General features: G+C 46.1%; 1 protein-coding gene across 3 annotated transcripts in view; it reads right to left on the minus strand.

Moving 5' to 3' along the window:
- The window catches only part of LOC147111319 (MICOS complex subunit mic25-like), a 411,496-nt gene that overhangs the window by 283,935 nt on the left and 100,655 nt on the right, over positions 1-26,906 (minus strand). For all 3 annotated transcript variants that reach the window (XM_086002087.1, XM_086002084.1, XM_086002085.1), the window contains exon 5: positions 17,028-17,111. In XM_086002087.1, coding sequence (XP_085858213.1) covers positions 17,028-17,111 — 84 coding nt within the window. The remainder of the gene's footprint in view (positions 1-17,027; positions 17,112-26,906) is intronic.

Genomic DNA, 26,906 nt, shown 5'->3' on the forward strand with positions numbered 1-26,906 from the left:
CACACACCATCCTGACTTGGAAGTTTATCGTCGATCCTTCATCGTCGCTGGGTCAAAATCCTGGAACTCCCTCCCTAACAGCACTGTGGGGCTACCTTCACCACACGGACTGCAGCGGTTCAAGAAAGTGGCTCATCACCACCTTCTCAAGGGCAACAATAAATGCCGGCCTTGCCAGCGACGCCCAGATCCCATAAGCGAATAATTAAAATGTTTAATCACTCCTACCTTCCAACCCTATTACAGACCCTTTTGTTCTTTCCCTCCTTCTTGCCTGGCTCTGTAATTGCTTAAAACCTGTTACATCTCTAACTTCTTCTAGTTCTGACAAAAGGACTTCGACCTGAAACGTTAACTCTGTTGTTCTCTCCACAGATGCTACCTGACCTGCTGAGCGCTTCCTGTTTTTATTAGTGAAACAGCAGATCAAAGGAAGAGGCAGAGAAGTAGAGCTGCATATCGTCTACATCTGCGTGGACCCTGGCCCTTTGCTTCTGGATGTTATCGTCAAAGATTTGCACATCGATAGTGAAGAGGAAACTTAGGCTGCATCCCCGTCAGCCGTGGCTCAGTGAGCAGCACTCTCGCCTCCGAGTCAGAAGATTGTGGGTTCAAGTCCCACTCCAGAGATTTGAGGCCAAAAATCTAGGCTGATACTCCAGTGCAGCACTGAGGGAATGCTGCACTGTCGGAGGTGCCGTCTTTTGGATGAGATTAAGTGGCTCACCTATTCACTGCTGAGCCATCAGGAGAGCATGAAGCTAATTCTTAAAACCAGACTTGATTATTAAAACTTCATTTTTGGCAAACAAAAAGGCATTACGCCTGCATCAACAATACCATTATTAATTCAGGCAACTAACTGTGAAACATGAAAGCAAAAATTCAATATTCCAATGCAATCTAATCTAACTCAGACATAATGATAGCCGCATGCTTCATTAGGATTAACCTCTTTCTGGACAGAGCTGAGATGATATTAGTTGGGTTTCCTGCCGCGTTATTAAATATCTTAATTCAGTAACTGGATGAATAACTCGACTCCCACCTACTCATTTAGTTAGGTTGGCGTTTTGCAAATACGTTATAAATTATTATGTGGTATTAATTACTTGTACTGTGGGCAGAATGGGCAGCATAAAATAACAATTAAAGGAGAACATTACTGTTGGGACGAGTACTTTAAATGCAAAGATTTCTTCCCTTTTAATCTGTAGAAGATTATATTAAGAAAGAAGGAATTCTAGTGCTGCCTCTGCCCTAATGGGTAAAGTCACTGTCTGGTACAGCACTAAGTCAAACAAACCAGAAGATTTCAGGTTGGATTCCTGGTAGGGGATGTTCGCTGATTATTTTTTTATTCTCAGGATGTGGGCAGTGCTGGCTAGGGCGCATTTATAGCCCATTCCTAGTTGCCATGATGTTTATTCTCAGCGATTGTTTGCACAACTGAATGGTTTGCTATAATAACAACAGATAATGCTGGAAACGCTCAGCAGGTCAGGCAGCATCGTGGAGAGAGAAACAGAGTTAACGTTTCAGATCGATGGTCCTTCGTCAGAACTGGAAAAGGTTAGAGAAGTAAAAGATTTTTAAGCAAGTGTGGGGCAGGGACAGGGAGGTGGGAGGAAAGAACAAAAGGGAAGGTCTGTGATAGGATGGAAGGCAGGAGAGATTAAATGACAAAAGGGATGATGGTGCGAGGCAAAAGGAGATGGCAATGGGACAAGTTAAGAAACAAAAGATGAGTCTAGATGAGGTGTAAATGGTGATGGCAGAATCATCAACAGCTGCCATGTGAGGAAAAAAAAGGGGAATAAAAATATAGGGGCCGAGGTTCTAGTCTGAAATTGTTGAACTCGATGTTGAGTCCAGAAGGCTGTAAAGTGCCTAATCGAAAGATGAGGTGCTGTTTCTCGAGCTTACGTTGAGCTTCGTTGGAACAGTGTAAGAGGCAGAGGATGGAGAGGTCAGAGTGGGAGTGGAGCGGAGAATTAAAGTGACAGGCAACCGGAAGCTCAGGGTCACGCTTACAGACTGAACAGCAGTTTTCCGCAAAGCGGTCACCCAATCTACGTTTGGTCTCCCCAATGTAGAGGGGACCGCACCATGAGCAGCGAATACAGTATACTAGATTGTAAGAAGTGCAAGTAAATCACTGTTTCACCCGGAAGGAGTGTTTGGGACGCTGGACAGTGGGAAGGGAGGAGGTAAAAGGGCAGGTGTTGCATCTCCTGCGCTTGCATGGGAAGGTGCCGTGGGAAGGGTAAGGGGTGTTGGGGGTGATAGAGGAGTGGACCAGGGTGTCGTGGAGAGAGTGGTCCCTTCGGAATGCTGAAAGGGTTGGGGGGGGGGGCGGAGAGTGGAAGATACGTTTGGTGGTGGGATCACGCTGGAGGTGGCGGAAATGGCAGAGGATGATCCATTGAATGTGAAGGCTGGTGGGGTGAAAGGTGAGGACAAGGGGATCCCTATCGTGGTTCTCGGAGGGAGGAGTGAGAGCAGAAATGCGGGGAACGGAACGGACACGGTCAAGGGCCATGTCAACCACGGTAGAGGGGAATCCTCGGCTGAGGAAAAAATAAGACATATCGTAAGCACTAGTATGGAAGGTGGCATCGTCAGAACAGATGCGGCGGAGACGGAGAAACTGGGAGAATGGAATAGAGTCCTTACAGGAAGCAGGGTGGGAGAAAGTGTAGTCCAGGTAGCTGAGCGAGTCAGTGGGCTTATAGTGGATGTTGGTTAATAGCCTATCCCCAGAAATGGAGACAGAGAAGTCGAGGAAGGGAAGGGAAGAGTCAGAGATAGACCATGTGAAGGTGAGGGAAGGGTGGAAATTGGAGGCAAAGTGAATGAAATTTTCTAGTTCAGGGCGAGAGCAGGAAACGGCACCAATACAGTCATCAATGTACCGGAAAAAGAGGTGAAGGAGGGGACCCGAGTAGGACTGGAACAAAGAATGTTCCACATATCCCACAAAAAGGCTGGCAAAGCTAGGGCCCATGCAGGTTCCCATAGCAATCCCTTTAATTTGGAGGAAGTGAGTGGAGTCAAAGGAGATGTTGTTCAATGTGAGAACAAGTTCAGCCAAGCGGAGGAGGGTGGTGGTGGATGGGGACTGGTTGGGCCTTGCTTAAAAATCTGTTACTTCTCTAACCTTTTCCAGTTCTGACGAAGGGTCATCGACGATGCTGCCTGACCTGCTGAGTGTTTCCAGCATTTTCTGTTGTAATTTCAGATTTCCAGCATCCGCAGTATTTTGCTATTGTATGAATGGTTTGCTCGGCCACTTCAGAGGGCACAAAGAGTCACCCACATCATTTGGAGTCGTGCGTAGGTCAGACCGGGTAGGGGTGGAAAGGTCCCTTCAGCAAACTAGTCGGATTTTTATCAATGCTCCCTCTAGAATCAATGCTCCCTCTAAATATTACCGTGGGTGCGGGGGCCTGTTTATTTAAATGCGCAGTACCTTTAAGTTTACTGCGTGGCCACGCATACGCAGTATCTTCGACAGGACAGCTTGTGAGCAGCCTGCGCGGTACAGGGGCTTACAGAGAACATTGGTTTTTATGACAATCCAGCAATTTTCAAATGTCTTTTTTTTTTTAAAGAGGCTCACCCATAAATTGACAGATTGAATTCAATTTCACAACTTGCCACAATGAGATTTGACCTCGTGAGCTCCGAGTTGCTAGTCCGGTACCATTACCACTACACTGTTACACAAACAGTGACTGACAGGTAAAGACCCTCTGGTCCATCCAGCCTGTCCCACAGAATGATGATACCTTGTGCATCACAATACAGGAAACTCTCGTTTAAACGGCACCTAAATATCCGGAATTCTCTATTAACCGGCAAAATTCTCACTCCGAACACAACACCTCAATAACCGGCAATGTTGCCGAGTCCGAGTCTCTCGCGGTGGCCGAGTTAGTCAGTGGGGGTAGTTCTCCAAACTGCCACTACTCGGCTTCTTGGCGCTGTCGGAAGTCCGAACACCTCAATACCCTTGTAACAGGAGTCTGACTCTCCCGCGCTGCCGGTAGTCTCTTCTGATCTGCCATTTTACAGGGGTACTGTGTGTCTCCCACGCTGCTGGTAGTCATTGCATTGCATTACCCTCAACTGGCAGTACTGTACTTAATCAAGCATCTTCCACCATCCGTTTAACACAACATTCTGTAGGTGAGTACCCAATTACTGTATACTGCACATTGCTTGATTTTTTTTTCTTTTTTCTTTGTTAAAAATAGCCTCGGTAGATAACCCTCTCCGTCATCCGGAATTTTTGATCAACCGGCAACACGCCGGTCCCGTTGGTGCCGGATACCAAAGGGTTTCCTGTATATACACTTCCCATCCCACCCGAAACCATGTGATCTCCTGGGAGAGGAGAAAAACCAGGTTAAAAGACCCGGCCAATTTAGGGGAATAAATCTGGGAAATTCCTCTCCGTCCCCGCCACCCCCCACCCCGCCCCAGCATATCCAAGTGATCTCAGCTGCGTCAGTTACATTTAGACTTAGGGTCCGCGGGGTGAGCTAAAAAACCACTCAAGTCTCTTACTCCTGATCGCTATGCAGTCGTATCAGAGTGTGGGGCAATGTGTGAGGAGAGGGTCGGGCTTGGCCTTGTTCCTTGGCCTGCCCTACAAGGTCAAATAGCCCACCAATATTTTCTGGAAGCTCCCACGTGAAGAATGGGCACTTGGTTAAGGCACCAGAAAGCAGCTAGTCTCCGTGGAACTGTACCTCAACAAAGAGCACGCTCCACTAGGGAAAACAAAATCGGAAAAAGTGCTTCTCCAGAGAAATGCTCTCCTTTGAAGGAAAGATTCATGGACCAGTTGTAAATTTGTGGGTTTTAAAAAAATTATATAAGTGGCTCACTAATAAAGACACTTGTTGTGGGGGCTGGGGGAAGAGGAAGAGGGGGACACTACTGGTTCAAAAGAACAAAGAGACAAATAGCCCAGGTAACACTCACGTCCCTTCTTAAAAGGCTGAATTGCAGACTGCTACAAAACACCTATGGCTTTCTTGACTCTCAGAGGTGCAGGTAGTGTGGAATTGGTCTTCGGGATTGGATTTTCACTTCGGATATTGGTGATTCTCAAGACCTCACTTAGCAAACTAACTTTTTAACAAGCACCAACCTGGAAATAATCCTCAGGCAGTCGTGCTTCACCCTTTATCCCTTCCCCTTCAACCGATTCCCATGGATGCCGTGGTTAGATTAGTTTCTTCCACTGAACCCAGGAATTGAATGATATTTCGCGTCACTGACCTAAGGCTAGCGGCGAGCCGCTTCACAAGCTGATCAGTTGCATGAAGTTCAGCAGTGTGAGGGAGCAATCGACAGTACACAGACTGCATCAGAGTGGCCAAGTTCCCCCGACGTACATGCCAGTGCTGCTGCATGGATTCAGTTGTGTATATGTGCTGAAATTATAATCCTTTGTATATTCATCTGCCTTAAATGATATATTATGGCAGCTCAAAGTTAAATGCACTTGAACTCGAATCCCCAGCACCCCTTGCATTTTTGCATGTGTCCAATGCTCCAAGAGTCTGCAAACTCACTAATCGCAAGTGGTTCCTTATACGAACAATGTCGGGCAGGTAAAGACCAATGTTCCCCCTAAGGGGCACCAATCGTCAGGTCCCACGCAGGCCGCTCACCAGCTCTTGCTGCTGGAAGAGATACTGTGCATGAGCAAATTTAAAGGGACCGCGCACAGGAAAAAAAAAACCAGAGAGAACATTGGTAAAGACTCTCTGGTCCGTCTAGCCTGTCCCACACAACTGCGATGCCTTGTGTAGCACAATATATACACTCCCCATCCCACATAAAGGCCATGTGATCTCCTGGGAGAGGCGAAAAACCAGATCAAAAACACAGGCCAATTTGGGGGGGGGGAAACAAATCTGGAAAATTCCTCTCCAATCCATCTAGATGATCGAAACTAGCCCAGGAGATCACTCTGGCCCTGAATTCCCTGCAGTACCTAGAAACTAGAGACATAGGGTTGGATTTTCATTGAGGAGGCAGGACTACAACTTTCGGGGTTGTAGTCCCGCCTCCATCGAGTTCTAGCCAACCCGCGCGATTTTGACTTGATTGACCTTGTTGAGCCCGACCAGCGGGCTCAGCAGGCCAATTAAGGGCCACCCGGCAACAGGTGATGTCACAGATTGATATTTCATCAGTCAAGGCCTTTTGACAGATGAAATATCAGCATTTCACAGCTGTTTGAAGCTGTCAAACACTGACAATCTGTACTCCAGGTTAATTCCTTCCTCTCAGGATGATTTAGAGATCTCCCCAGAACAGAAAGCTGAATGCTGCAGATTTTGACAGCTCGCAGCCATTCTGCTTTCTGTGCCGGTGAGATGAGGGACTCCCGAGACCTGAAGGAAGGCTGTAAAGGTAAGTAAAACTTCTTTAAACACTTTACACACACCAAACACACTTACCTCTGCACTTAAGCACCCATCACTCACCTGAACACCGGACATCTCAACCCCTCCAAGCCCTTCAGCCCGACGGCCCGCCTCGCTAACTTGGCGTGGTTTGGAGCTGTCGGGAATCCCACACTTCAAGAATGAAAATAGGGATTAGGCTAAAAACTGCCTGTTAACTACCTGTCAGCAGGCAGTTAATTGGCACTAATCCCCTTCCCGCCTCAGGGAGGCGGGTCCCAGTGCGGGTTGGGTACCTGCCTCCTTTGAAACTGGCATGGAGGTGGGTTGGGGGCAGGATGGATTTGTGCCCCCCGATTTTGTGATTTTAACCCCCACACGCCTCCAACCCCGCCTCCATGGCCCAATGAAAATCCTGTCCATAGCCTCAATAAAACTATGGACCTCTTCCTTTTTACATCAATCGGACTAGTCAACAAATGGGTAGGAATGGCTCAGACCAACATACCCAGCATTGAAGCTTTGACCACGCTCGCTCTGACCAAGCTCAATCAGCTCCGATGGACGGGTCACATCGTCCACATGCCCGATACGAGACTCCCAAAACAAGCGCTCTACTCGGAGCTCCGACATGGCAAGAGAGCCTCAGGTGGGCAGAGGAAACGCTTCAAGGACACCCTCAAAGCCTCCTTGAAAAAGTGTAACATCCCCACCGACACCTGGGAATCCCTGGCCCAAGACCGCACAAAGTGGAGGAGAAGCATCCGGGAAGGCGCCAAACAACTCGAGTCTCTTCGCCGGGAGCAAGCGGAAGCCAAGCGCAGGCAGCGCAAGGAGCGCACGTCAACCCAAGCACCGTCTGCCCCACCTGTGACAGAGACTGTAGGTCCCGCATTGGACTCACCAGTCACCTGAGAACTCATTTTTAGTGTGGAAGCAAGTCATCCTTGGTTCCCAGGGACTGCCTAAGAAGAAGAAGAAGAAGAAGAAGGAATAGTCAAGACTTTGTCCAGTATCAAAATCCAGAGTCTACAGCAGTCACAATAAGCTTCCTTCTGCAAGGAGGTTTCATTGTACATAGATAGATGGAAGCGTGGACTTGTAGGAAAAGATTTAAAATGTGCCTTATTTCCATCTGGTCAATCTCTCTCTGGCGTAGGGATGTGCCAGACATTCAGACAAGAGACTTACGTTTTTCTTACAGAATGTAAGAGTTATTTTTGCAGTAATTCTCCCTAAAATTGAAACCAAATTTGTTGTTGCTCTTTTTAAAAATTACTTTTATGTTTGAAACAAATTTGCTCCTCTAATGATCTAGTGGACAAATTCACTGCCCATTGACATCAATGGAAATAAAAATCACGAGAGGTGTAAAATGGGCTGCCGACTCAGTATGACCGGTTTTACACCATCACAAAATGTCCACCCCAATGTCTTGTCTGAACGACGGCATGCACTTCTGTGACAATGCAGCACGCCCTCAGTGCTGCACTGAAGGAAAGGGAATTGCAGAGTGCAGAACTGTGGTGGCTGAGGATTCTCCCAGCAACGGTGGAAGCGAGGCGGCTCACAACAATCCAGACTCGGAAGAGCAGAGGATGTGAGCTGGAGGGAGGGCTGTTGGAGGTTGCAAAGATTGAGGCCACGGAGGAAGAATGAGAGAGTGACAAATAGGGAAATGTCTGCTTTTTAATTTCACACATGATTGGGATAGCTGGAGTTTAAACAGAGCCCTAGCTAAGGAGAATGGAGAGTGAAGACAACTCTGCCGCAATCAGGAAAATCACTGAAAGAAGTGTTATTATTCTAGAAGATCAAAATGTTTCAACAGCACACAAAGAACTTAAAGCCATGGTATAAAAGAGTGACCTATCGGGCCTCTTCCTGAGAACTCCTCGTTATTATGGAGAAGATTAAATTTAATGCTGTAAAGCCTGTTTCATGCGCTCAAAATGTCAAGGTCTCCACACAACTTCAACTGCAAATTAGTGAAAGCATAGCACATTCAAACAGAGATTTCTTCAACAGCCGCTTTCTTTTAAAAAAAGAGATGAGCTGAAAAGCTTCAAAATTCATATGCCAGTACAATTGTAGGTTTTTTTTTTAATAGCTTTTCAAGGTTCTGTCCCTCTGTTCACAGCCAAGATAGGAGAGCTAAATAGGGCTTTTCAGACATTTATATTTTATTATCTGCTGGGTAGTTCCTTGTGTTGAATCCAAAGTTATTACCAATATTTTCACAGGAGGTCGCAGTATAGCCCTGGGGGAAGCATTCTGAATCATAATAATATACACTTATCAAAGAGGTAAAATTAAACAATGTTAAAGAAACTACAGGGAATGCAGTTCACCTCTGATGCCCAGTTACCAAACGCGTAAATACAAGGTCTAAATTGCTTTTCTATTACGTTTAAAATTAAGGTGTAAAAGTTCACAGGAATATTGGCAGCAGGTTACTATTGTTGTGTATATATATATCCCGTACAAGAAAGCATGTAACTTTGTGACCAGGATTACCATTCCGCTGCTTGAGATTCTAAGAACGTAACTTGAGAGCTCTTGCTCATTCACGACATCGAGTTGGAGTGTGCTCAGAGGGGCAGAGGTAAATAAGTATTGAAGAATGTAAACAGATGTGCAAAATCTCCAACTTTATTCAAGGCACCTTTAATGTCCCTTTAACCCTCAGAGGGCTTCCTTTGAATGGTTTGTTTTAGCAGTGTAAATCGCAACTGCCCGAGAGAGATAATGGACACCATTTAGCTAAAAATTAATTTATTTTAAATGCAACTGTGTTTTGTTGCTTATCAAGGGGGAGGGGTGTTAGTGATGGGGAATGGAACTTTTTCAGCACTAAGCTTGCGGCTGTGCGGGAAAGGCCCTGAGCGCGCCCTTTGCAGGCTCACTCTTGAAGATAGAAAGAAGAGCTTGCATTTGTATAGCACCTTTCACAACTCAGGGTGTCCCAAATCACTTTATAGCCAATGAAGGCAGCACAGTGGTATACAGTCAGGAGGGAGTGGCCCTGGGAGTTCTCAACGTTGATTCCGGACCCCATGAAGTCTCATTGCTTCAGGTCAAGCATGGCCAAGGAAACCTCCTGCTGATTACCACCTACCGCTCTCCCTCAGCTGATGAATCAGTACTCCTCCGTGTTGAACATCACTTGGAGAAGCACTGTGAGTAGCAAGGACACAGGATGTACTCTGGGTGGGAGATTTCAATGTCTATCACCAAGAGTGGCTCGGTAGCACCAGAACTGACCGAACTGGCCAAGTCCTGAAGGACGTAGCTGCCAGTCTGCGCCTACGGCAGGCGGCGAGAACACCAACACAAGAGAAAAACCTATTGACCTCGTCCTCACCAATCTATCTGTCGCAGATGCATCTGTCCGTAACAGCATTGGTAGCAGTGACCACCGCACAGTCCTTGTGGAGACGAAGTCCCATCTTCACACTGAGGACAACCTCCATCGTGTTGTGTGCCACTACCACCGTGCTAAATGGGATAGATTCAGAACAGATCTAGCAGCTCAAAACTGGGCATCCATGAGGCGCTGTGGGCCATCAGCCGCAGCAGAATTGTATTCCACCACAATCTGTAACCCCATGGCCCGGCATATCCCTTACTCTACCATTCTTCTCTTCTTCTTAGGCAGTCCCTCGGAACCAAGGATGACTTGCTTCCACATTAAAAATGAGCCTGCAGGTGACTGATGAGTCCAATGCGGGACCTACAGTCTCTGTCACAGGTGGGGCAGACGGTGCTTGGGTTGACGTGCGCTCTTTGCGCTGCCTGCGCTTGGCTTCCGCTTGCTCCCGGCGAAGAGACTCGAGGTGTTTGGCGCTTGCCCGGATGCTTCTCCTCCACTTTGTGCGGTCTTGGGCCAGGGGTTCCCAGGTGTCGGTGGGGATGTTACACTTTTTCAAGGAGGCTTTGAGGGTGTCCTTGATGCGTTTCCTCTGCCCACCTGGGGCTCTCTTGCCGTGCCGGAGCTCCGAGTAGAGCGCTTGTTTTGGGAGTCTTGTATCGGGCATGCGGACAATGTGACCCGTCCATCGGAGCTGATTGAGCGTGGTCAAAGCTTCGATGCTGGGGATGTTGGCCTGAGCAAGAACAGACGTTGGTGCGCCTAGCTTATCAATGGATTTGCAGGATCTTGCGGAGGCAGCGTTGGTGGTACCTCTCCCGTGCTTTGAGGTGCCTGCTGTACCTGGTCCATGTCTCTGAGGCATACAGCAGGGCGGGTATCACTGCTGCTCTGTGAACCATGAGCTTAGTGCCGGGTTTGAGGTCCTGGTCTTCAAACACTCTCTTCCTCAGGCGACCGAAGGCTGCACTGGCACACTGAAGACGGTGTTGGACTTCGTCATCGACGTTTGCCCTTGTTGACAGTAGGCTCCCGAGGTATAGAAAGTGGTCCACGTTCAAGGCCTTGTCGTGGATTTTGATAATCGGGGAGCAGTACTGTATGGCGGGGGCAGGTTGGTAGAGGACCTTTGTCTTACGGGTGTTTAGTGTAAGGCCCATGCTCTCGTACGCTTCGGTGAAGGTGTTGACATTGGTTTGGAGTTCGACCTCCAAGTGAGCGCAGATGCAAGCGTCGTCTGCATACTGTAATTCGACTACAGAGGGTGGGCGACCTTGGATCTGGACTGGACTGGAGTACCATTACCATCAAGCCAGGGTACCAACCCTGGTTTAATGAGGAGTGCAGAAGAGCATGCATCACACGTACCTAAAAATGAGGTGCCAACCTGGGGAAGCTGCAACATAAGAAGCAGCATGCTATAGACAAAGCTAAGCAATCTCACAATCAACGCATCAGATCAAAGTTCTGCAGTCCTGCCAAATCCAGTCGTGAATGGTGGTGGACTATTCAACAACTAACAGGAGGAGACTCCATGAATATCACCATCCTCAATGATTTTGGAGCCCAGCACGTGAGTGCAAAAGACAAGGCTGAAGCATTTGCAACCATCTTCAGCCAGAAGTGCCGAGTGGATGATCCATATCGGCCTCCTCCTGAGGTCCCCACTATCACAGAAGCCAGTCTTCAGCCAATTCGATTCACTCCACGTGATATCAAGAAAAGGCTGAACGCACTGGATACAGCAAAAGCTATGGGCCCCGACAACATCCCGGCTGTCGTGCTGAAGACTTGTGCTCCAGAGCTAGCCGCGCCTCTAGCCAAGCTGTTCCAGTACAGCTGCAACACTGGCATCTATCCAACAATGTGGAAAAATGCCCAGGTATGTCCTGTCCACAAAAAGCAGGATAAATCCAACCCGGCCAATTACCGCCCCCCATCAGTCTACTCTCAATCATCAGCAAAGTGATGGAAGGTGTCATCAACAGTGCTATCAAGCGGCACTTACTCACCAATAACCTGCTCACTGATGCTCAGTTTGGGTTCAGCCAAGACCACTCGGCTCCCGACCTCATTACGGCCTTGGTCCAAACATGGACAAAGGAGCTGAATTCCAGAGGTGAGGTGAGAGTGACTGCCCTTGACATCAAGGCAGCATTTGACCGAGTGTAGCATCGAGGAGCCCTAGTAAAATTGAAGTTAATGGGAATCAGGGGGGAAACTCTCCACTGACTGGAGTCATACCTAGCACAAAGGAAGATGGTTGTGGTTGTTGGAGGTCAATCATCTCAGCCCCAGGACATCGCTGCAGGAGTGCCTCAGGGCAGTGTCCTAGGCCCAACCATCTTCAGCTGCTTCATCAATGACCTTCCCTCCAATCATAAGGTCAGAAGTGGGGATGTCCGCTGATGATTGCACAGTGTTCAGTTCCATTTGCAACTCCTCAGATAATGAAGCAGTCCATGCCCACATGCAGCAAGACCTGGCGACTTTGAGGCTTGGGCTGATAAATGGCAAGTAACATTTGCACCGCAGAAGTGCCAGGAAATGACTATCTCCAACAAGCGACCATCTAACCACCGCTCCTTGACATTCAATGGCATTACCATTGCCGAATCCCCCAACATCAACATTGACCAGAAACTTAACTGGATCAGCCACATAAATACTGTGGCAACAAGAGCACACCCGCAGCTGGGTATTCTGCGGCAAGTGTCTCACTTCCTGACTCCCCAAAGCCTTTCCACCATCTACAAGGCACAAGTCAGGAGTATGATGGAATACTCTCCACTTGCCTGGATGAGCGCAGCTACAAAAACACTCAAGAGGCTCGACAACATCTAGGGCAAAGCAGCCCGGCTGATTGGCACCCCATCCACCAACTTAAACATTCACTCCCTCCACCACCGGGGCAGTGTGTACCATTTACAAGATGCACTGCAGCAATTTGCCAAGGCTTCTTCAGCAGCACCTCCCAAACCCGCGACCTCTATCACCTAGAAGGACAAGGGCAGCAGGCGCATGGAAACACCACCACCTCCAAGTTCCCCTCCATGTCGCACACCATCGTGACTTAGAAATATATCGCCATTCCTTCATCGTCACTGGGTCAAAATCCTGGAACTCCCTCCCTAACAGCACTGTGGGAGTACCATCACCACACGGACTGCAGCGGTTCAAGAAGGCGGCTCACCACCACCTTCTCAAGGACAGATGCTGCCTGACCTGCTGAGTATTTCCAGCATTTTCTGTTTTTATACCGGGGAGAACTCTCCTGCTATTCTTCGTAATAGTGCCCTGGGACCTTTTACGCCCACCTCAGAGGGCAGACGGGGCCTCGGTTTAACATCTGATCCGAAAGACGGCACCTCCAACAGTGCAGCACTCCCTCAGCACTGCACTGTGTTTCAGCCTTGGGTTTTGTGCTCAAATCTCTGGAGTGGGACTTGAAGCTTCAACCTTCTGACTCAGTGGTGAGTGTGCTACCTACTGAGACAGGGCTGACTCACAATGATTATCATCAAGCTGCCCCTCTGTGAGGGGCATTATGGCTGAGCCCAATTTTGTCCTTGCCTAATGCCTTGGTTTAACATCTCATCCCAAAGACGGTACCTCCAACAGTGCAGCACTCCCTCAGTTCTTCACTGAAGTGGCCAGCCTAACTGGAGCAACCCTTTGGCATAATTCTTAACTAAACCTGCGCTCAGCTGCATCAAAGATGAAGGGGTCAGTGCTGGGGAAAGGGGCATGGTTCCGTTTGTACAACCAGCAGCAATATGAAGGATTCCCAGGTCAGGTGTAGCACTGGTTAGATGCACAGTGAAGGCATCTTTACACTGCAGTTCCAATTTTGGGATAGTGGCGCTATGCCTGCTTCGCTGTTTCGCTCCTGTTTACATTCCCTGCTTGCCACTGTTCTCCATCAGACACCAGGCAGAACTGAAGCGGACGAATCTGGTGTCAATTCTGAAGAGCCCCCTCCAAAAAAAGTAGCCCTGCGCTTCTGGAACAGAGTCAGATGGTAGTTTTATATTCGTTAGTGCAGCTGACGACGGGAGAATTGCAAGCATTTCCTTAATTGCATTTTTACAACATAAAAGCACCTTAAAGCTCCCTCTACTCTAAGCGAACAACATGTCTTCACTGCTAACTTCACAAGAGCACAGCCATACCATCCATTCTGGTAGCTTGTGTGAAACAGTTGATTTAGCACCCAATCAGGAGCAGCTTCTTTTGTGTGGAGACTAATGTCCAACCAAGGCCAATATGGTCCTAACTCAATTTTACTTAATGACCTTATCGGCTTTCAATGATTGTTAGTTCCCCTCACAGAGGCCATAAGAAACCAGCGGATTCGCAAGTTTAACTGCAACACAGTGATTCGCGTAGCCAGGCACTTATCCTGAGCAATGTTTTTATTGACATTACCGATGGTTGCTTTGTATGATCACAATTCCTGCGTCCAGCTCAATTGGCAAGTTGTCCCACATGTTCTGCTGACCTGCTGCTCTGTACGAAAACGTGAACAGCAGCGACTGGCTCAGTCTAGCCATAATTTTGCTTGGGTTAGCCACAACTTCAGCTGCCTACACCTTAAGCTCTGGAATTCCCATCCTAAACCTCTCCGCCTCTCTCTCTCCTCCTTTAAGATGCTCCTTCAAACCTACCTCTTTGACCAAGCTTTTGGTCACCTCTCCTAATGTGGTTCGGTGTCAAATTTTGCTTGATGACGCTCCGGTGAAGCGCCTTGGGACGTTTTAACCATGTTAAAAGCGCTATAGAAATGCAAGTTGTTGCGTGACTGACTTACCTGGTTCACTGCTTTAATTCTCTGAACATGATGCAATTAGACCATGACCCCTTTCAATACTCCATTTAGACAGCGGGGCTGAGGTTTAAACATTTATTTTCATGAGGCGGGGTGGGGGGGCACGGGGGAGGGGTTCAATAATTTTCAGCTCTTCACAACAAAATACACAGCTAGGCCGATATACTGTGGAAAAGGGCTCAAATAGCAGGAGATCCAAGTTAAAAACTCGGAATTATCAGGGAGAGAAAAATCAGGGAGAACTCTTTTTATAAAAAGGACAATAGTATTTTGGAATAAATTATTGTGCAAGGTCACTGAAGCAAATAGTATAAATAGATTCAAAAGGGTTTAGAAGATACGTTGATTAAGTGGGTAGTTCGGGCAATCTCTCAAAAAGGGATGGCCTTGTTTGGCAAAATGGTCTTTTCCTGTTTCTAAAAATGTACATGTCCATTAGCAATTTTAGTGCCTCATTTATCTTAACAGCAAGTGAAGGAACTTGGGAAAACGTCCTCCATTTGGCATTTTACTTCATACTTGCTTGTGTGACTTTTAATTAACATTTTTATCCTTGGAGCTGCAGCGATACACCACAAGTAACCAATTAACCAGAATGGAGGGGCAAAAGAACAAGCAAACTGGATGGTGAACATACTACCTTTCTGTAGTCTGCCGATCATAAGAACATAAGAAATAGGAGCAGGAGTAGGCCAATCGGCCCCTCGAGCCTGCTCCGCCATTCGATAAGATCATGGCTGATCTGATCCTAACTGCCAATCTACTATCACTGAACCATCTCCTGAATCTAACAGAATTAGACACATGAAATAGGAGCAGGATCAGGCTACACGGCCCCTGGGCCCGCTACCCACAGGGCCATGACCGATCCGAACCTAGACTCATGTCCAAATTCCTGCCCGCTCCCCATAACCCTTTATTCCCTTTACTTCTAGGAAACTGTCTATTTCTGTTTTAAATTTATGTAATGATGTAGCTTCTACAGCTTTTTGGGGCAGCGTATTCCATGGACCTACCACCCTCTGAGTGAGGTAGTTCCTCCTCATCTCAGTTTTGAAAGAGCAGCCCCTTATTCTAAGACTATGACCCCTAGTTCTAGTTTCACCCATCATCGGGAACATCCTCCCCGCATCCACCCGATCCAACCCCTTCACAATCTTATATGTTTCAATAAGATCGCCTCTCATTCTTCTGAACTCCAATGAGTAGAGTCCCAATCTACTCAACCTCTCCTCATATGTCCATCTCCTCATCCCCGGGATTAACCGAGTGAACCTTCTTTGTACTGACTCGAGAGCAAGTATGTCCTTTCTTAAGTATGGACACCAAAACTGTATGCAGTATTCCAGGTGCGGTCTCACCAATACCTTGTACAACTGAAGCAATACCTCCCTATTTTTATATTCTATCCCCCTAGCAATGAAAGCCAACATTCCATTGGCCTTCTTAATCACTTGCTGCACCTGCATACTAACCTTTTGAGTTTCGTGCACCAGGACCCCCAGATCCCTTTGTACTTCAGTACTTTCCAGTTTCTTGCCATTAAGATAATAACCTGCTCTACGATTTTTCCTGCCAAAGTGCATAACCTCACACTTTCCAGTATTGTATTCCATCTGCCAAATCTCAGCCCACTTACTTAGCCTGTCTATGTCCCCTTGCAGGTTTTTTATGTCCTCCTCACTCACATTCGGCCCATCCATCCTGGCTTCCATTTGTTCAGGATAAGGGGTCGACCTTTCAAGACCGAGATGAGGAGGAATGTCTTCACTCAGAGGGTTGTGAATCTTTGGAATTCTCTGCCCCAGAGGGCTGTGGAGGCTCAGTCGTTGCGTGTACTCAAGGCAGAGATCGATAGATTTCTGGACTCTAGCGATATCAGGATTGGGCGGGAAAGTGGAGTTGAGGTCGAAGATCAGCTGTGATCTAATTGAATGGCGGAGCAGGCTCGAGGGGCCGCATGGCCTGTTCATGCTCCTAATTCTTATGTTCGGTGTGAATTAAGGATGCTCACACGTACCTCGGCTATAAAAGGCCGGATTGGCATGTTTTTAAAAAAAATTCTCGGAAAGACACAGGGAGTTGAAAAATCTAAATTTTTCCAGGAAAATCTGCGCTCACATCTGATGGCCTTGGCGAGGTCTGGCCGCTGCAGATTATTGTAATGCTATTAAAATGAAAACTCCTGCACAGAAGAACATTACAAGGGGCCCTATTGATTTCCTGTTCAAGCGCATTCTACACAGTGCTGGTACAAGGAATCGATGATAATCTCACTGCATTACACACCCTTTTGATAATACAACCAATGTCTGGGTTTCCGTTAACAGAGACAACCAATTACAGCCAACAATTCAACGCAGGAATTCAGTCACCCATAAATTAATATTTTCATCCTGACCTTCTGTTCAATAATTTCCAACTGCTCTTTATAAAAAGCTTCAAGTCGCTGAAGATCTTCTTCCTTCTTTTCCAGTTGCCTGGCCTGGAAAATAAAATGGGGTACAGCAAGTTATAATATATTTCGTGCAGTAGCCCCCTCCCCAGCCCAGCTCCAAGTCCAGACAAAGTAAGATACAGATTTTGTAATCCTGTTTCTTTTCATCTTTCTTGTTACCTCTCCTCCCTTCCTCTGCTAAAGGTGCTGACACTTTTTTATTTATTCATTCACAGGATGTGGCCGTCGTTGGCGAGGGCAGCATTTATTGCCCTTTCCTAATTGCCCTCGAGAAGGTGGTGGTGAGCCGCCTTCGTGAACCCGTGGAGTCCGTGGGAGTCCACAGTGTTGTTAGGGAGGGAGTTACTTCTTTGTAGCGGTTTGGTACAACTGAGTGGCTTGCTGGGCCATTTCAGAGGGCAGTTAAATGGTCTAGCAAGCCACTCAATTGTATCAAACCGCGAAGAAAACACCTCTTGGACTGCAGCGGTTCAATAAGGCGGCTCATCACCACCTTCTCAAGGGCAGTTAGGGATGGGCAATAAATGTTGGCTTTGCCAGCAATACCCACATCCCATAAATGAATAAAGAATTATTTTTTTATATATATGAGAGCCTAGATATTAAGCATTTTGACCGCAAGGGGTGTAATACAGCCAAGCTGTAAATTGTGCCCTTCCGATATCTACACGTGTCCACCAGGGGTCTATATTGAGAACCCCGGCCAGATTTTCCCCTCCCTTCCCCAGGGCCATATCGGCTATTTGCAACACCCGCGCTGCTCTCAGGTTCAGGTGAGCCAGCTCAGCACAGGCGAAGGATCAAACCTCGGGCCTTCCTGGTCCGAACAGCTCAGTACCACACCATGGTGTTCAGTCCTCCAGTTTTCCCAACCCAATTTACCACCGAATCATCTGGGGAAACAGCTTGGCCGATTTCTGAACCCCGCCCTCTCCACTCGCTGCATTACACGACAAGTTTTCCAGTTTCCAACTCGAATTATGCACTAACCTACGGAACGTACAAGAAGACACCAGGCTGGGCTGCAAAACGGTAAATTCCAGTGACAGCCATTATCTGCTTTGGTACAGGAAACTCTCGATTTACCGGCACCCAAACAACCAGAAATCTCGGTTAACCGGCAAAATTCAGGAGTAGGTTCAGGTAAGTTTTTCTTCATATTAGTGGCCGTTTCTTGATTCTTGACTGTGTAATCGGGGGTTTCTGCACTTGTTGCTAAGCAACAGGGACGCTTGGTCTGTGGCCGGGCTTCTTGCACCCGTTGCTAAGCAACAGGGAAGCCTGGATTTGTTGCTGTGTACGGAGCTCTCGTACCTTTTAACTATAACTCTCTGTAATCCGGACTTTTTGATAAACCGGCACCACGCCGGTCCCGTCGGTGTCGGATAAAAAAAAAAGAGTTTCCTGTAATAGCTACCAATGTTCCACAGTACTTTAGGCTTAAATCGGAGGGGGGGCCTTAACTGCAAGACAAAGTTGTGATAGGCTGCAAAGAATTATAATCCCTCCCACTCTGCTTTATTTAATTTTGTTGTTCTGCATCAGTATGACTGTTGTGAAGTCAAAAGAATTATAGACATGGGCTGAAAGTAAATTGAAAATATTATTAAAACTATGAAGTACATGTACCTATAATCTGATGGCAATAATTTGTGAGAAGATGTTTAATTATCACACTGGGATCCATTTTAACGCTCGAGTGTGATTTGTGCCTGAACAGTTCCTGATCTGCTAAAAACCTGCAATAAAAACATGCAATTGCTCGCCTGTCACTGCCTAATTGTATCATTAGAAAACCCCCATTAGCTAATGCTACGTGATTCCCTTTATCAAAACTGTCACTCTCTAAACAAACTCCACCAACCAGACTTGGGGTCATTTAAGTGGACCATCAGAGTAGTCCTGGCAGTTTAATTAAGCACTGAGCTCCCTCCAATGGCTTAGTAAGGGTGCTGACTTCTGTGGTACTGAGGCACACAGACCAGGAAGACCCTAGGTTCAATGATCACACTGGGATCCATTTTAATGGTCAGGTGTGACTTGTAGCTGAACGGTTCCTCACCTGGAGCACTGTGAGCAGTTCTGGGCACCACACCTTAAGGCGGCTATATTGGCCTTGGCGGGAGTAGGTTTACCTGAATGCTACCCGGACTCCGGGGAGAGATTACACAAACTAGGGTTGTATTCCCTGGAATTTAGAAGGTTAACGGGTGATTGGATCAAAGTTTTCAAGATATTAAGGGGAACAGACAGGGTAGATAGAGAGAGAAACTATTTCTGCTGGTTGTGGAGTCTAGGACTAGAGGACCAGGGGCATCGTCTAAAAATTAGAGCCAGACCTTTCAGGAATGAAATTAGGGTGCTAGATCAATTGTTAATTTTGAATCTGAGATTGATAGATTGTTGTTAACCAAAAGTATTAAGGGATATGGGGCAAAGGCGGGTATATGGAGTTAGGTCACAGATCAGCCATGATCTCATTGAATGGTGGAACAGGCTCGAGGGGCTAAATGGCCTCCTCCTGTTCCTATGTTCCTAATCTCCAGTCTTCACTGCGTTAGCTGATGTCAGCCAGGTCAACAATCGGAGTTTCGACAAATGGCCTTGGCTGGTGAAAACCGGAGGCTGGGTGGGAGGGAGGGAAAAAATCAGCAAGGATTTCAGCTCTTCATTACCATCAAACGACTCCTTCAAAGTGAGGGCATTAGGCAAGAACAAAATTGAGCTCAACTACAATGCAAGTCACAGAGGGACAGTTTGATGATAATCATTGTGTCAGCACTTTGCTGAGGTATTAGAGGGCAGTCGTAGAACTATACCCAAGCAAGAATTAGCATCTTCAGGACAACGGGGAGAAAAACACACAAATAAATTTTTAAAAAGTGGGAAGGGTGAATACGAAGATTTAAGCGATGCAGATGGGCCATTGAATCCCAGCATTGCCTGTCCCCCATGTCACTACACTGGCTGTTCTCACTAGTCTGGCTGGGTTTGATTGGCAGTAGAACCAGCATGACAACAACATATAATTTGTTGCCTGAATAATCCAAAACACTTAATGACGAGATAATCAAATATACTTGAAATGTAAACAAGCTATTTGATTGGGTTTGTAATGTAAAATGAATTAAAAAAAACAAAGAAGTGACAAGGTTAATTCCAAGGACCTACATCAGAAGATTGAGAGAAAAATTTAAACTCAACTTCAAGTTTGTTGTTGAAAGATTTCTTCAATATAAAAAGAGAGACTTGCATTTCTACAGCACCTTTCACGACCACCGGACGTCCCAAAGCGCTTTACAGCCAATGAAGTACTTTGGAAGTGTAGTCACTGTTGTAATGTGGGAAACTGCAGCCAATTTGCACCCAGCAAGATCTCACAAACAGCAATGTGATAATGACCAGATAATCTGTTTTTGTGATGTTGATTGAGGGATAAATATTGTCTAGGACACCAGGGAGGACTCCCCCGCTCTTCTTCGAAATAGTGCCATAGGAGCTTTTACATCCATCTGAGGGGGCAGATGGGGCCTCGGTTTAACATCTTGTCCGAAAGTCAGCACCTCCGACAGTGCAGCACTCTCTCAGTACTGCAGAGGAGTGTCAGCCTAGATTTTAGTGCTGAAGTCTCTGGAGTAGGACTTGAACCCACAACCTTCTGAGGGTGCTATCAACTGAGCCACGGCTGACAGTGCTATAATATAATCTTAACATTCCAAGTGCCTTCTATCACACAGGGTATACGGCACAGAAACAGGCCATTCGGCCCAACCAGTCCAGGCCGGCGTTTATGCTCCACTCGAGTTTCCTCATCTAACTCTATCACCTTCTCCCTCATATGCTTACCTAACCGCCACTTAAATGCATCGATACTATTCACTTCAACCACTCCCTATTGTAATTCTTTCTTGTCTTTCCCCCCCACCCCAAAAAAGAGCTTTGAGGTAAAACTGTACCCCTATAACATGGAGGAGTGTCTTAATTTGCAATAATTGTCTTTGACGTACGCTCTAACGTTTTACATTTTTTTTTAAAAGACAGAGACAGCTAAGAGAAGGCCCAAGGCCATGGTGCGGGACACCACCATGGTTAAAAGTAGTAGGGAAGATAACATATATCAAGTACGGGTTAGATAAGACCAAGCCTTGGCTTTAAAAGCCTGCAGATTAGAGGAGGAAGGGAAAGCTTGAAGGTTGAGTTACACAGGCCACAGGTTTCCTAGATGGCACTTACGCAAATTATACCAATCGATCAGGAACTTATACCAATCGATCAGGAACTTATGTTGAAATTTCCTGTGGTGCTCATTTTTTTTAAAAACTCGTTCATGAGATGTGGTAAGGCCAGCATTTATCGCCCATCCCTAAATGCTCTCGAGAAGGTGATGGTGAGCCACCTTCTGGAACCACTGCAGTCTTTATACAATTGAGTGGCTTGCTGGACCATTTCATAGGGCAGTTAAGAGTCAACCACATTGCTGTGAGTCTGGAGTCACCATTACTGATACCAGCTTTTTAATTCCAGATTTTTATTTAATTAACTGAATTTAAATACCCCAGCTGCCATGGTCATTAGTCCAGGCCTCTGGATTACTAGTCCAGTAACATAACCACTATGCTACCGTATCCAAATGGGATGGAAGCTAGTAACATGTGCCTACACCGGAACATAAAAACATGGATAAAACAAGCCCAGCTGCACCGCCACCAATAGGCGTAATAGTGAGTGGGCTACTGTCTTCTGCCCAGGCGTCTCACTCTCAGAGCCCCTTGCCTCTGCTACTCCTCTTCGATTATAATGTAAGGACAGTGGTATATATGCCCATTGGGAAGGCCCTCTGAATGCTTTGGGAAAGGGCAGCGGTACAAAATCTATTGGGAGCACTGAGGCTGACAGCACTTTGGTTAAGGATGGCGCAGATCTCAGGAAGAAAACCTCCCCCCAAAACTTGCAATCAAACTCCAGAAATCTCAGTTATGCCGATATCAGTCGACTTTGGACCGTGCTGTATTTAAATTTGGGGGCGTGAGCTGAGCTTGTGCATGGTGGCGGAGCTATTTAAATAAGCGGCAGAGGGTTTCGGCAGCGGTGTCTCGGAGGCGGCACAAACGGTTCAGGAAATTTGCATGTGTTTCAGCGTACAATTGGTGTTAATCAGTTACAGCAAATTTCCTCTGAAAAAGTAAACGCCGCAAGGCCGCTCTTACGCCGTTGGTAAGCCGAAACTTTCCAGGAAATTCTGGCCCATGATTCTTCACCAAGGTTAAACTGTGCATGTGCGATCCTAAAACCACAACTAGATTTCAAGCATACTCCTGTTCCATCACTCAAAGGTCGAACAGTTGTGCATCATAATCCAGTTACAACCTGTAGCTTTTGGTACTAAACCCCAGTCACCTTCTTTATAATGAAGGCGTATGTGAAACCTTAGAGAGGTTACTCATGATTGTAATTCATCCATCTGTTTGCCTGGCAAAGCGTTTTTGTATTTAAATCTCAACGCTGATTCCTAACACCAAGTGGCTGAGCAATGAGGCGTAACCTCCTCCAGCGTTACAACCCTCCGAGAATTCTGCATTCCTCCAACTCTGGCCTCGTGCGTCATCTACTGCCAAAATACCGAGAAATGATTGGTTTTAAACTGACCTCAGCATATGGCCAACTGAAACGACGAGAGCGTGTGGCCCTAAAGGTACAGGTCACATTACACGTACCTCAGCAGGAGGATAATGCACTGCACGTTACATGGTACAATTCCCCGTTCTTATACAACTGCGGATCCTCTGCGAGCACCACCACAGTAGATCTGCTAGTCGGGTGGTATGAAAGGTATAGAAAAGATAAATCCAGAGCATGACTGAAAGCTACAAAGTGGCAGTAGGACAAAGGAGTCTAGGTTGAAACTGAGGAATGACAAATTTGGTATTTAAATCAAGAAATTCTTAATACTCAAGAGTCTACACTGATTCCTGACATAACCCATATTCTCTCCTAATTCAACAATGGAATCGACCTTTGGTGAAGGAGGCAAAATATCCTCAAATCACTCAAGAAATTGAGCTGTTTCATTGCGAGGCTGTAGGTTCTTTCTGGGTGGGTGAGCTGAATAATGTTCCTCATCCACGCCTCTTAGAATCATAGAATAGTACAGCAGAGAAAAAGAGGCCATTCAGCCCATCGAGTCTGCGCCGGCTCTTTCGAAGAGCAATCCAGTTAGTCCCACTCCCCTGCTGGTTTCCCATACCCCTGCAATATTTTCTCCTTGGAGTATTTATCCAGTTCCCTTTTGAAGGTTACTATTGACTCTGTATCCACCACCCTATCAGGCAGCGCATTCCAAATCCTAACCACTCGTTGCGTAAAAAAGTTTTTCCTCATGTCGCCTCTGGTTCTTTTGCCAGTCATCTTAAATCTGTGCCCGCTGGTTATCGACCCTTCAGCCATTGGAAACAGTTTCTCTTTATTTACTCTATCTAAACCCTTCATGATTTTAAACACCTCTATCAAATCAAGTCCACTGAGGAATTGGAAAATATAGCAAGTAACCTTAAAAGACTCGAAGCACTTTCACACACCCTTCTCTTGCTAGGCTCTTTCCCTTGCCACCCCATCCTTTTTCTTGAGAGTAGCTATGGATTTATTAAAGTTTTCAATTTTGTTGATATTTTAGGTTCATGTGCAAAATTCATAAATAATTAGTTACTGGATCAACTATGAGAAAAAGTGCATGGCTAGCAGAGGTTTTATCATCTGTCCCAGGTGGACACGAAACACTGAACGCAAGTAATGAAAAAAAGGAATTTTGAAACTGAGAAACCTAGGTGAAGGGGCAAAGCTCAATAATACAAGGTTAAAAAGAGGAGAAAATATGAGTTATGTCAGGAAGTACTGGGTAGGTGATGTCAATTGTTGGATTTAATCTACCGAGTGTGACGCTTCATTCGACATACTGCGTTTTGAACACCTGTCTAAGGCTTCAGCTCGAGACTTGAGCATGAAAGAGTGATTCTTATTTCTTTGTTCAATTAAACTTTTCCAACTGAAAGTGCAAAGAAGAGTCCAATAACTTGACATTGACGTAAGAAAACTACTAGGCACTTGGTCTAAGCATTAAACAAAGCTTTAATCAACTGTTTTACAACATGGAGGTCTAGTTGTGTCCTTCACTAGTTCCTGTAGAAGAATGTCCTGAGCAAGCTGGGCCCGTGCCCGAATATTTATACTCTCCCTGGACAGCGCCACCAGAAGGCTGCCCAGTATTATTTCATAAGTCATTTCCACATGAATGACAAGATTCATGTCAGACATAAATGATAACCTTCAAAGAACCATAAACTCTAAAGGAGGTGTTCACATCGAGAGATTCAAAATGTAAATATTTAGGATGCAGGAAAAACAAGTGCAATCAAAATTCTCATTGTTCTTAATTTTCCCCCCTCCCAAAAAAAACACATCGGTGGATGTTGCTTTGACGAGGCAAATGGTGAAATAGAACCAGACCACGTGTATGTAAAAGGAGTTAGAATCTCCGACTACCCAATTCCCATTGCAGCTAACAAAACAAAATAAAAATTCTACCAAATAACCTTCGCAGATGTGATTTTATGCAAATTTCTAATCCTGAAAATTACTTTGGAAGATGAATATGGACACACAGAACAGTTCCTCGCTGTACTCCGATCAATTCATTTAGGTTAAAATATTCTGCGGCAGGTCTCCAAGGGCTGAAGAGATTCACGCTCTCTGGAATTCCACATTTTCTTCATCGTTTTACCTAAAACCTCATTTTATTCAGGCTTATCCCCCTGAGCAAAGCCGCAATCAAATCACTGACATTTAAACAGCAGCTCGGCCCAAGTATTGAAAAAGCCCTTCCATTACAGTACCTGCCCGTCTCTTCTCTGTCCACCCCCCCCCCCGCACACCACCAGGTTTAAACCCTTTTGTTTTACTCTGAATTTTATCCACTCACTTATTTAAGCCTCTAAAGTGGCAACATCTTTATTGTCTAAGAATTAGATTGGACTTGAAAGCGTAAGGTAAAGAGGGATATGCAAGATCATTTATATAACTCACAATGAGTGAAGCCTGCCCTCTACGATGTTCGCTGAGCGCTGCAAATAATATCGCTCTGTTTTCCCCCTCGTTTTCCTCGCCGGCTCTTCCCTGATCATGTACCAATTTGCGCACGATAACACAGTAAACACAGACACGCTAAAATCTTCACAACAGAGAAGTCTAATTTAACTTTCCATTATAATCCTTTTCAGTCAATCGTGAAGCAAGATGCAATTTAGAATTTCAAGAAACTTTAAAAAAATGGTCCATGACCAATGGCGTGAAGCTATAGCTAAAGCGAACAGGGTTCGAGGGTGTATTCACAGGACAATTCACTACAAAACAAAGCATACCATTTTGTCCTTGTACATGACCTTGGTTAGGCTTCAGTTCGAATACTGTGCCTAGGCTTGGTCTCCTCATATGGCGGGGGGTATTGAGACTTTGGAAAAGGTACAGAGGAGGGCCACAAGATTAATTCCCAGTTTAAAACACCTTAGTCACCCAGATAGACTAAACAAACTGGATCTCTATTCTTTAGAGAAACATAGACTTAGGGGTGATTTGATCGAGGATTATAAAATAAACTAGACTGTGTTTATGTAGACCAATTATTTTGACTAAATAGGTTAGGGAGGACCAGGGGGTCACACTTCTAAGTTATGTAAGGGCAGAACTAGATTGGATGTGAGACGGTTCTGTTTTTCCGCAGAAGTCCACTATTTCCCCCAGAGTATAGAGAACCTCTGGAACAGACTGCTGGCTTGTGCAGTGAACGCTGATTCACTGTATTCCTTCCAGTGAGAGCACGATCTGCTCCTAGCTGAGGCGGAGATCACCACATACAAGAGGTAGGTACCCTGTAACCAATGTTCCCTTTAAGCTCTGTGGCCACGCTCTGGAGCTCCCGCGCAGCCGTCGCACTGGCTTTTAAATACAAAATCCATGCATGCGGGGGAATTTGAATGGGCCGTGCAGCCCATTAAAGGGGCCGCGCACACAAATAAAAATTAAAGGGAGCATTGTTTGTAACGTAAATTAGGCGTCAATGTGATCTCCTGGACTAGTTTTGATCGCCTAAAGAGGTGGGAGAGGAATTTTCCTGTTTTCTCCCCCCCTCACCCCCCCCCCCTTAATTGGCTTGGGTTTTTAATTGAGTTTTCTGCCTCTCCCAGAAGATTACATGGCTCCGGGTGGGTGGGGAGTGTATGTATCGTGATGCCTAAGGCGTCACAACTGTGTGGGACAAGACGGATGGACCAGGAGGTCTTTTCCCGTCCGCCATTTTCGTATGTTCTTCTGTAGAAGCCAAACGCGAGAAAAAACAATTAATGAGTAATGGTACTGAAGTGTATCTGATCTTGACAATAATTTTAGTAACCATTACAATTGACATAATCCAAGAGCACACTTGTAATTAATGGCACGTTACATGGGTTTAAACCGGTACCTGTGTAGGCTAATCAGGGCTGGCGACCCAAGTTATACTGCCTGCTGTGCATCGCTTCCTGCTCGGGGAGCACTGAACTCTGAATTCCAGCTGTTTCTCAACATTAATAGAGAAACTACGGTTACAAATTAAGTTTTAAAAATTCCCAGGGTCAACAGTCCTCCATAATGTTTGCAGTTATAGCGCTGCAGATATCTACTCAGGAACGAATTGCGTGAGTGGACTCGATGAAGTTGACCACGTTTATGCTGATTTATAGAAATATACAGGTACGCACACTGAACATGCTGTAACATCGGGTGCTTTGCGTGCAA

This window comes from Somniosus microcephalus, chromosome 11 (genome assembly GCF_052327205.1).
Source record: "Somniosus microcephalus isolate GS21.2 chromosome 11, FLI_Smic_1.0, whole genome shotgun sequence".
In the NCBI taxonomy this organism is placed as follows: domain Eukaryota; kingdom Metazoa; phylum Chordata; class Chondrichthyes; order Squaliformes; family Somniosidae; genus Somniosus; species Somniosus microcephalus.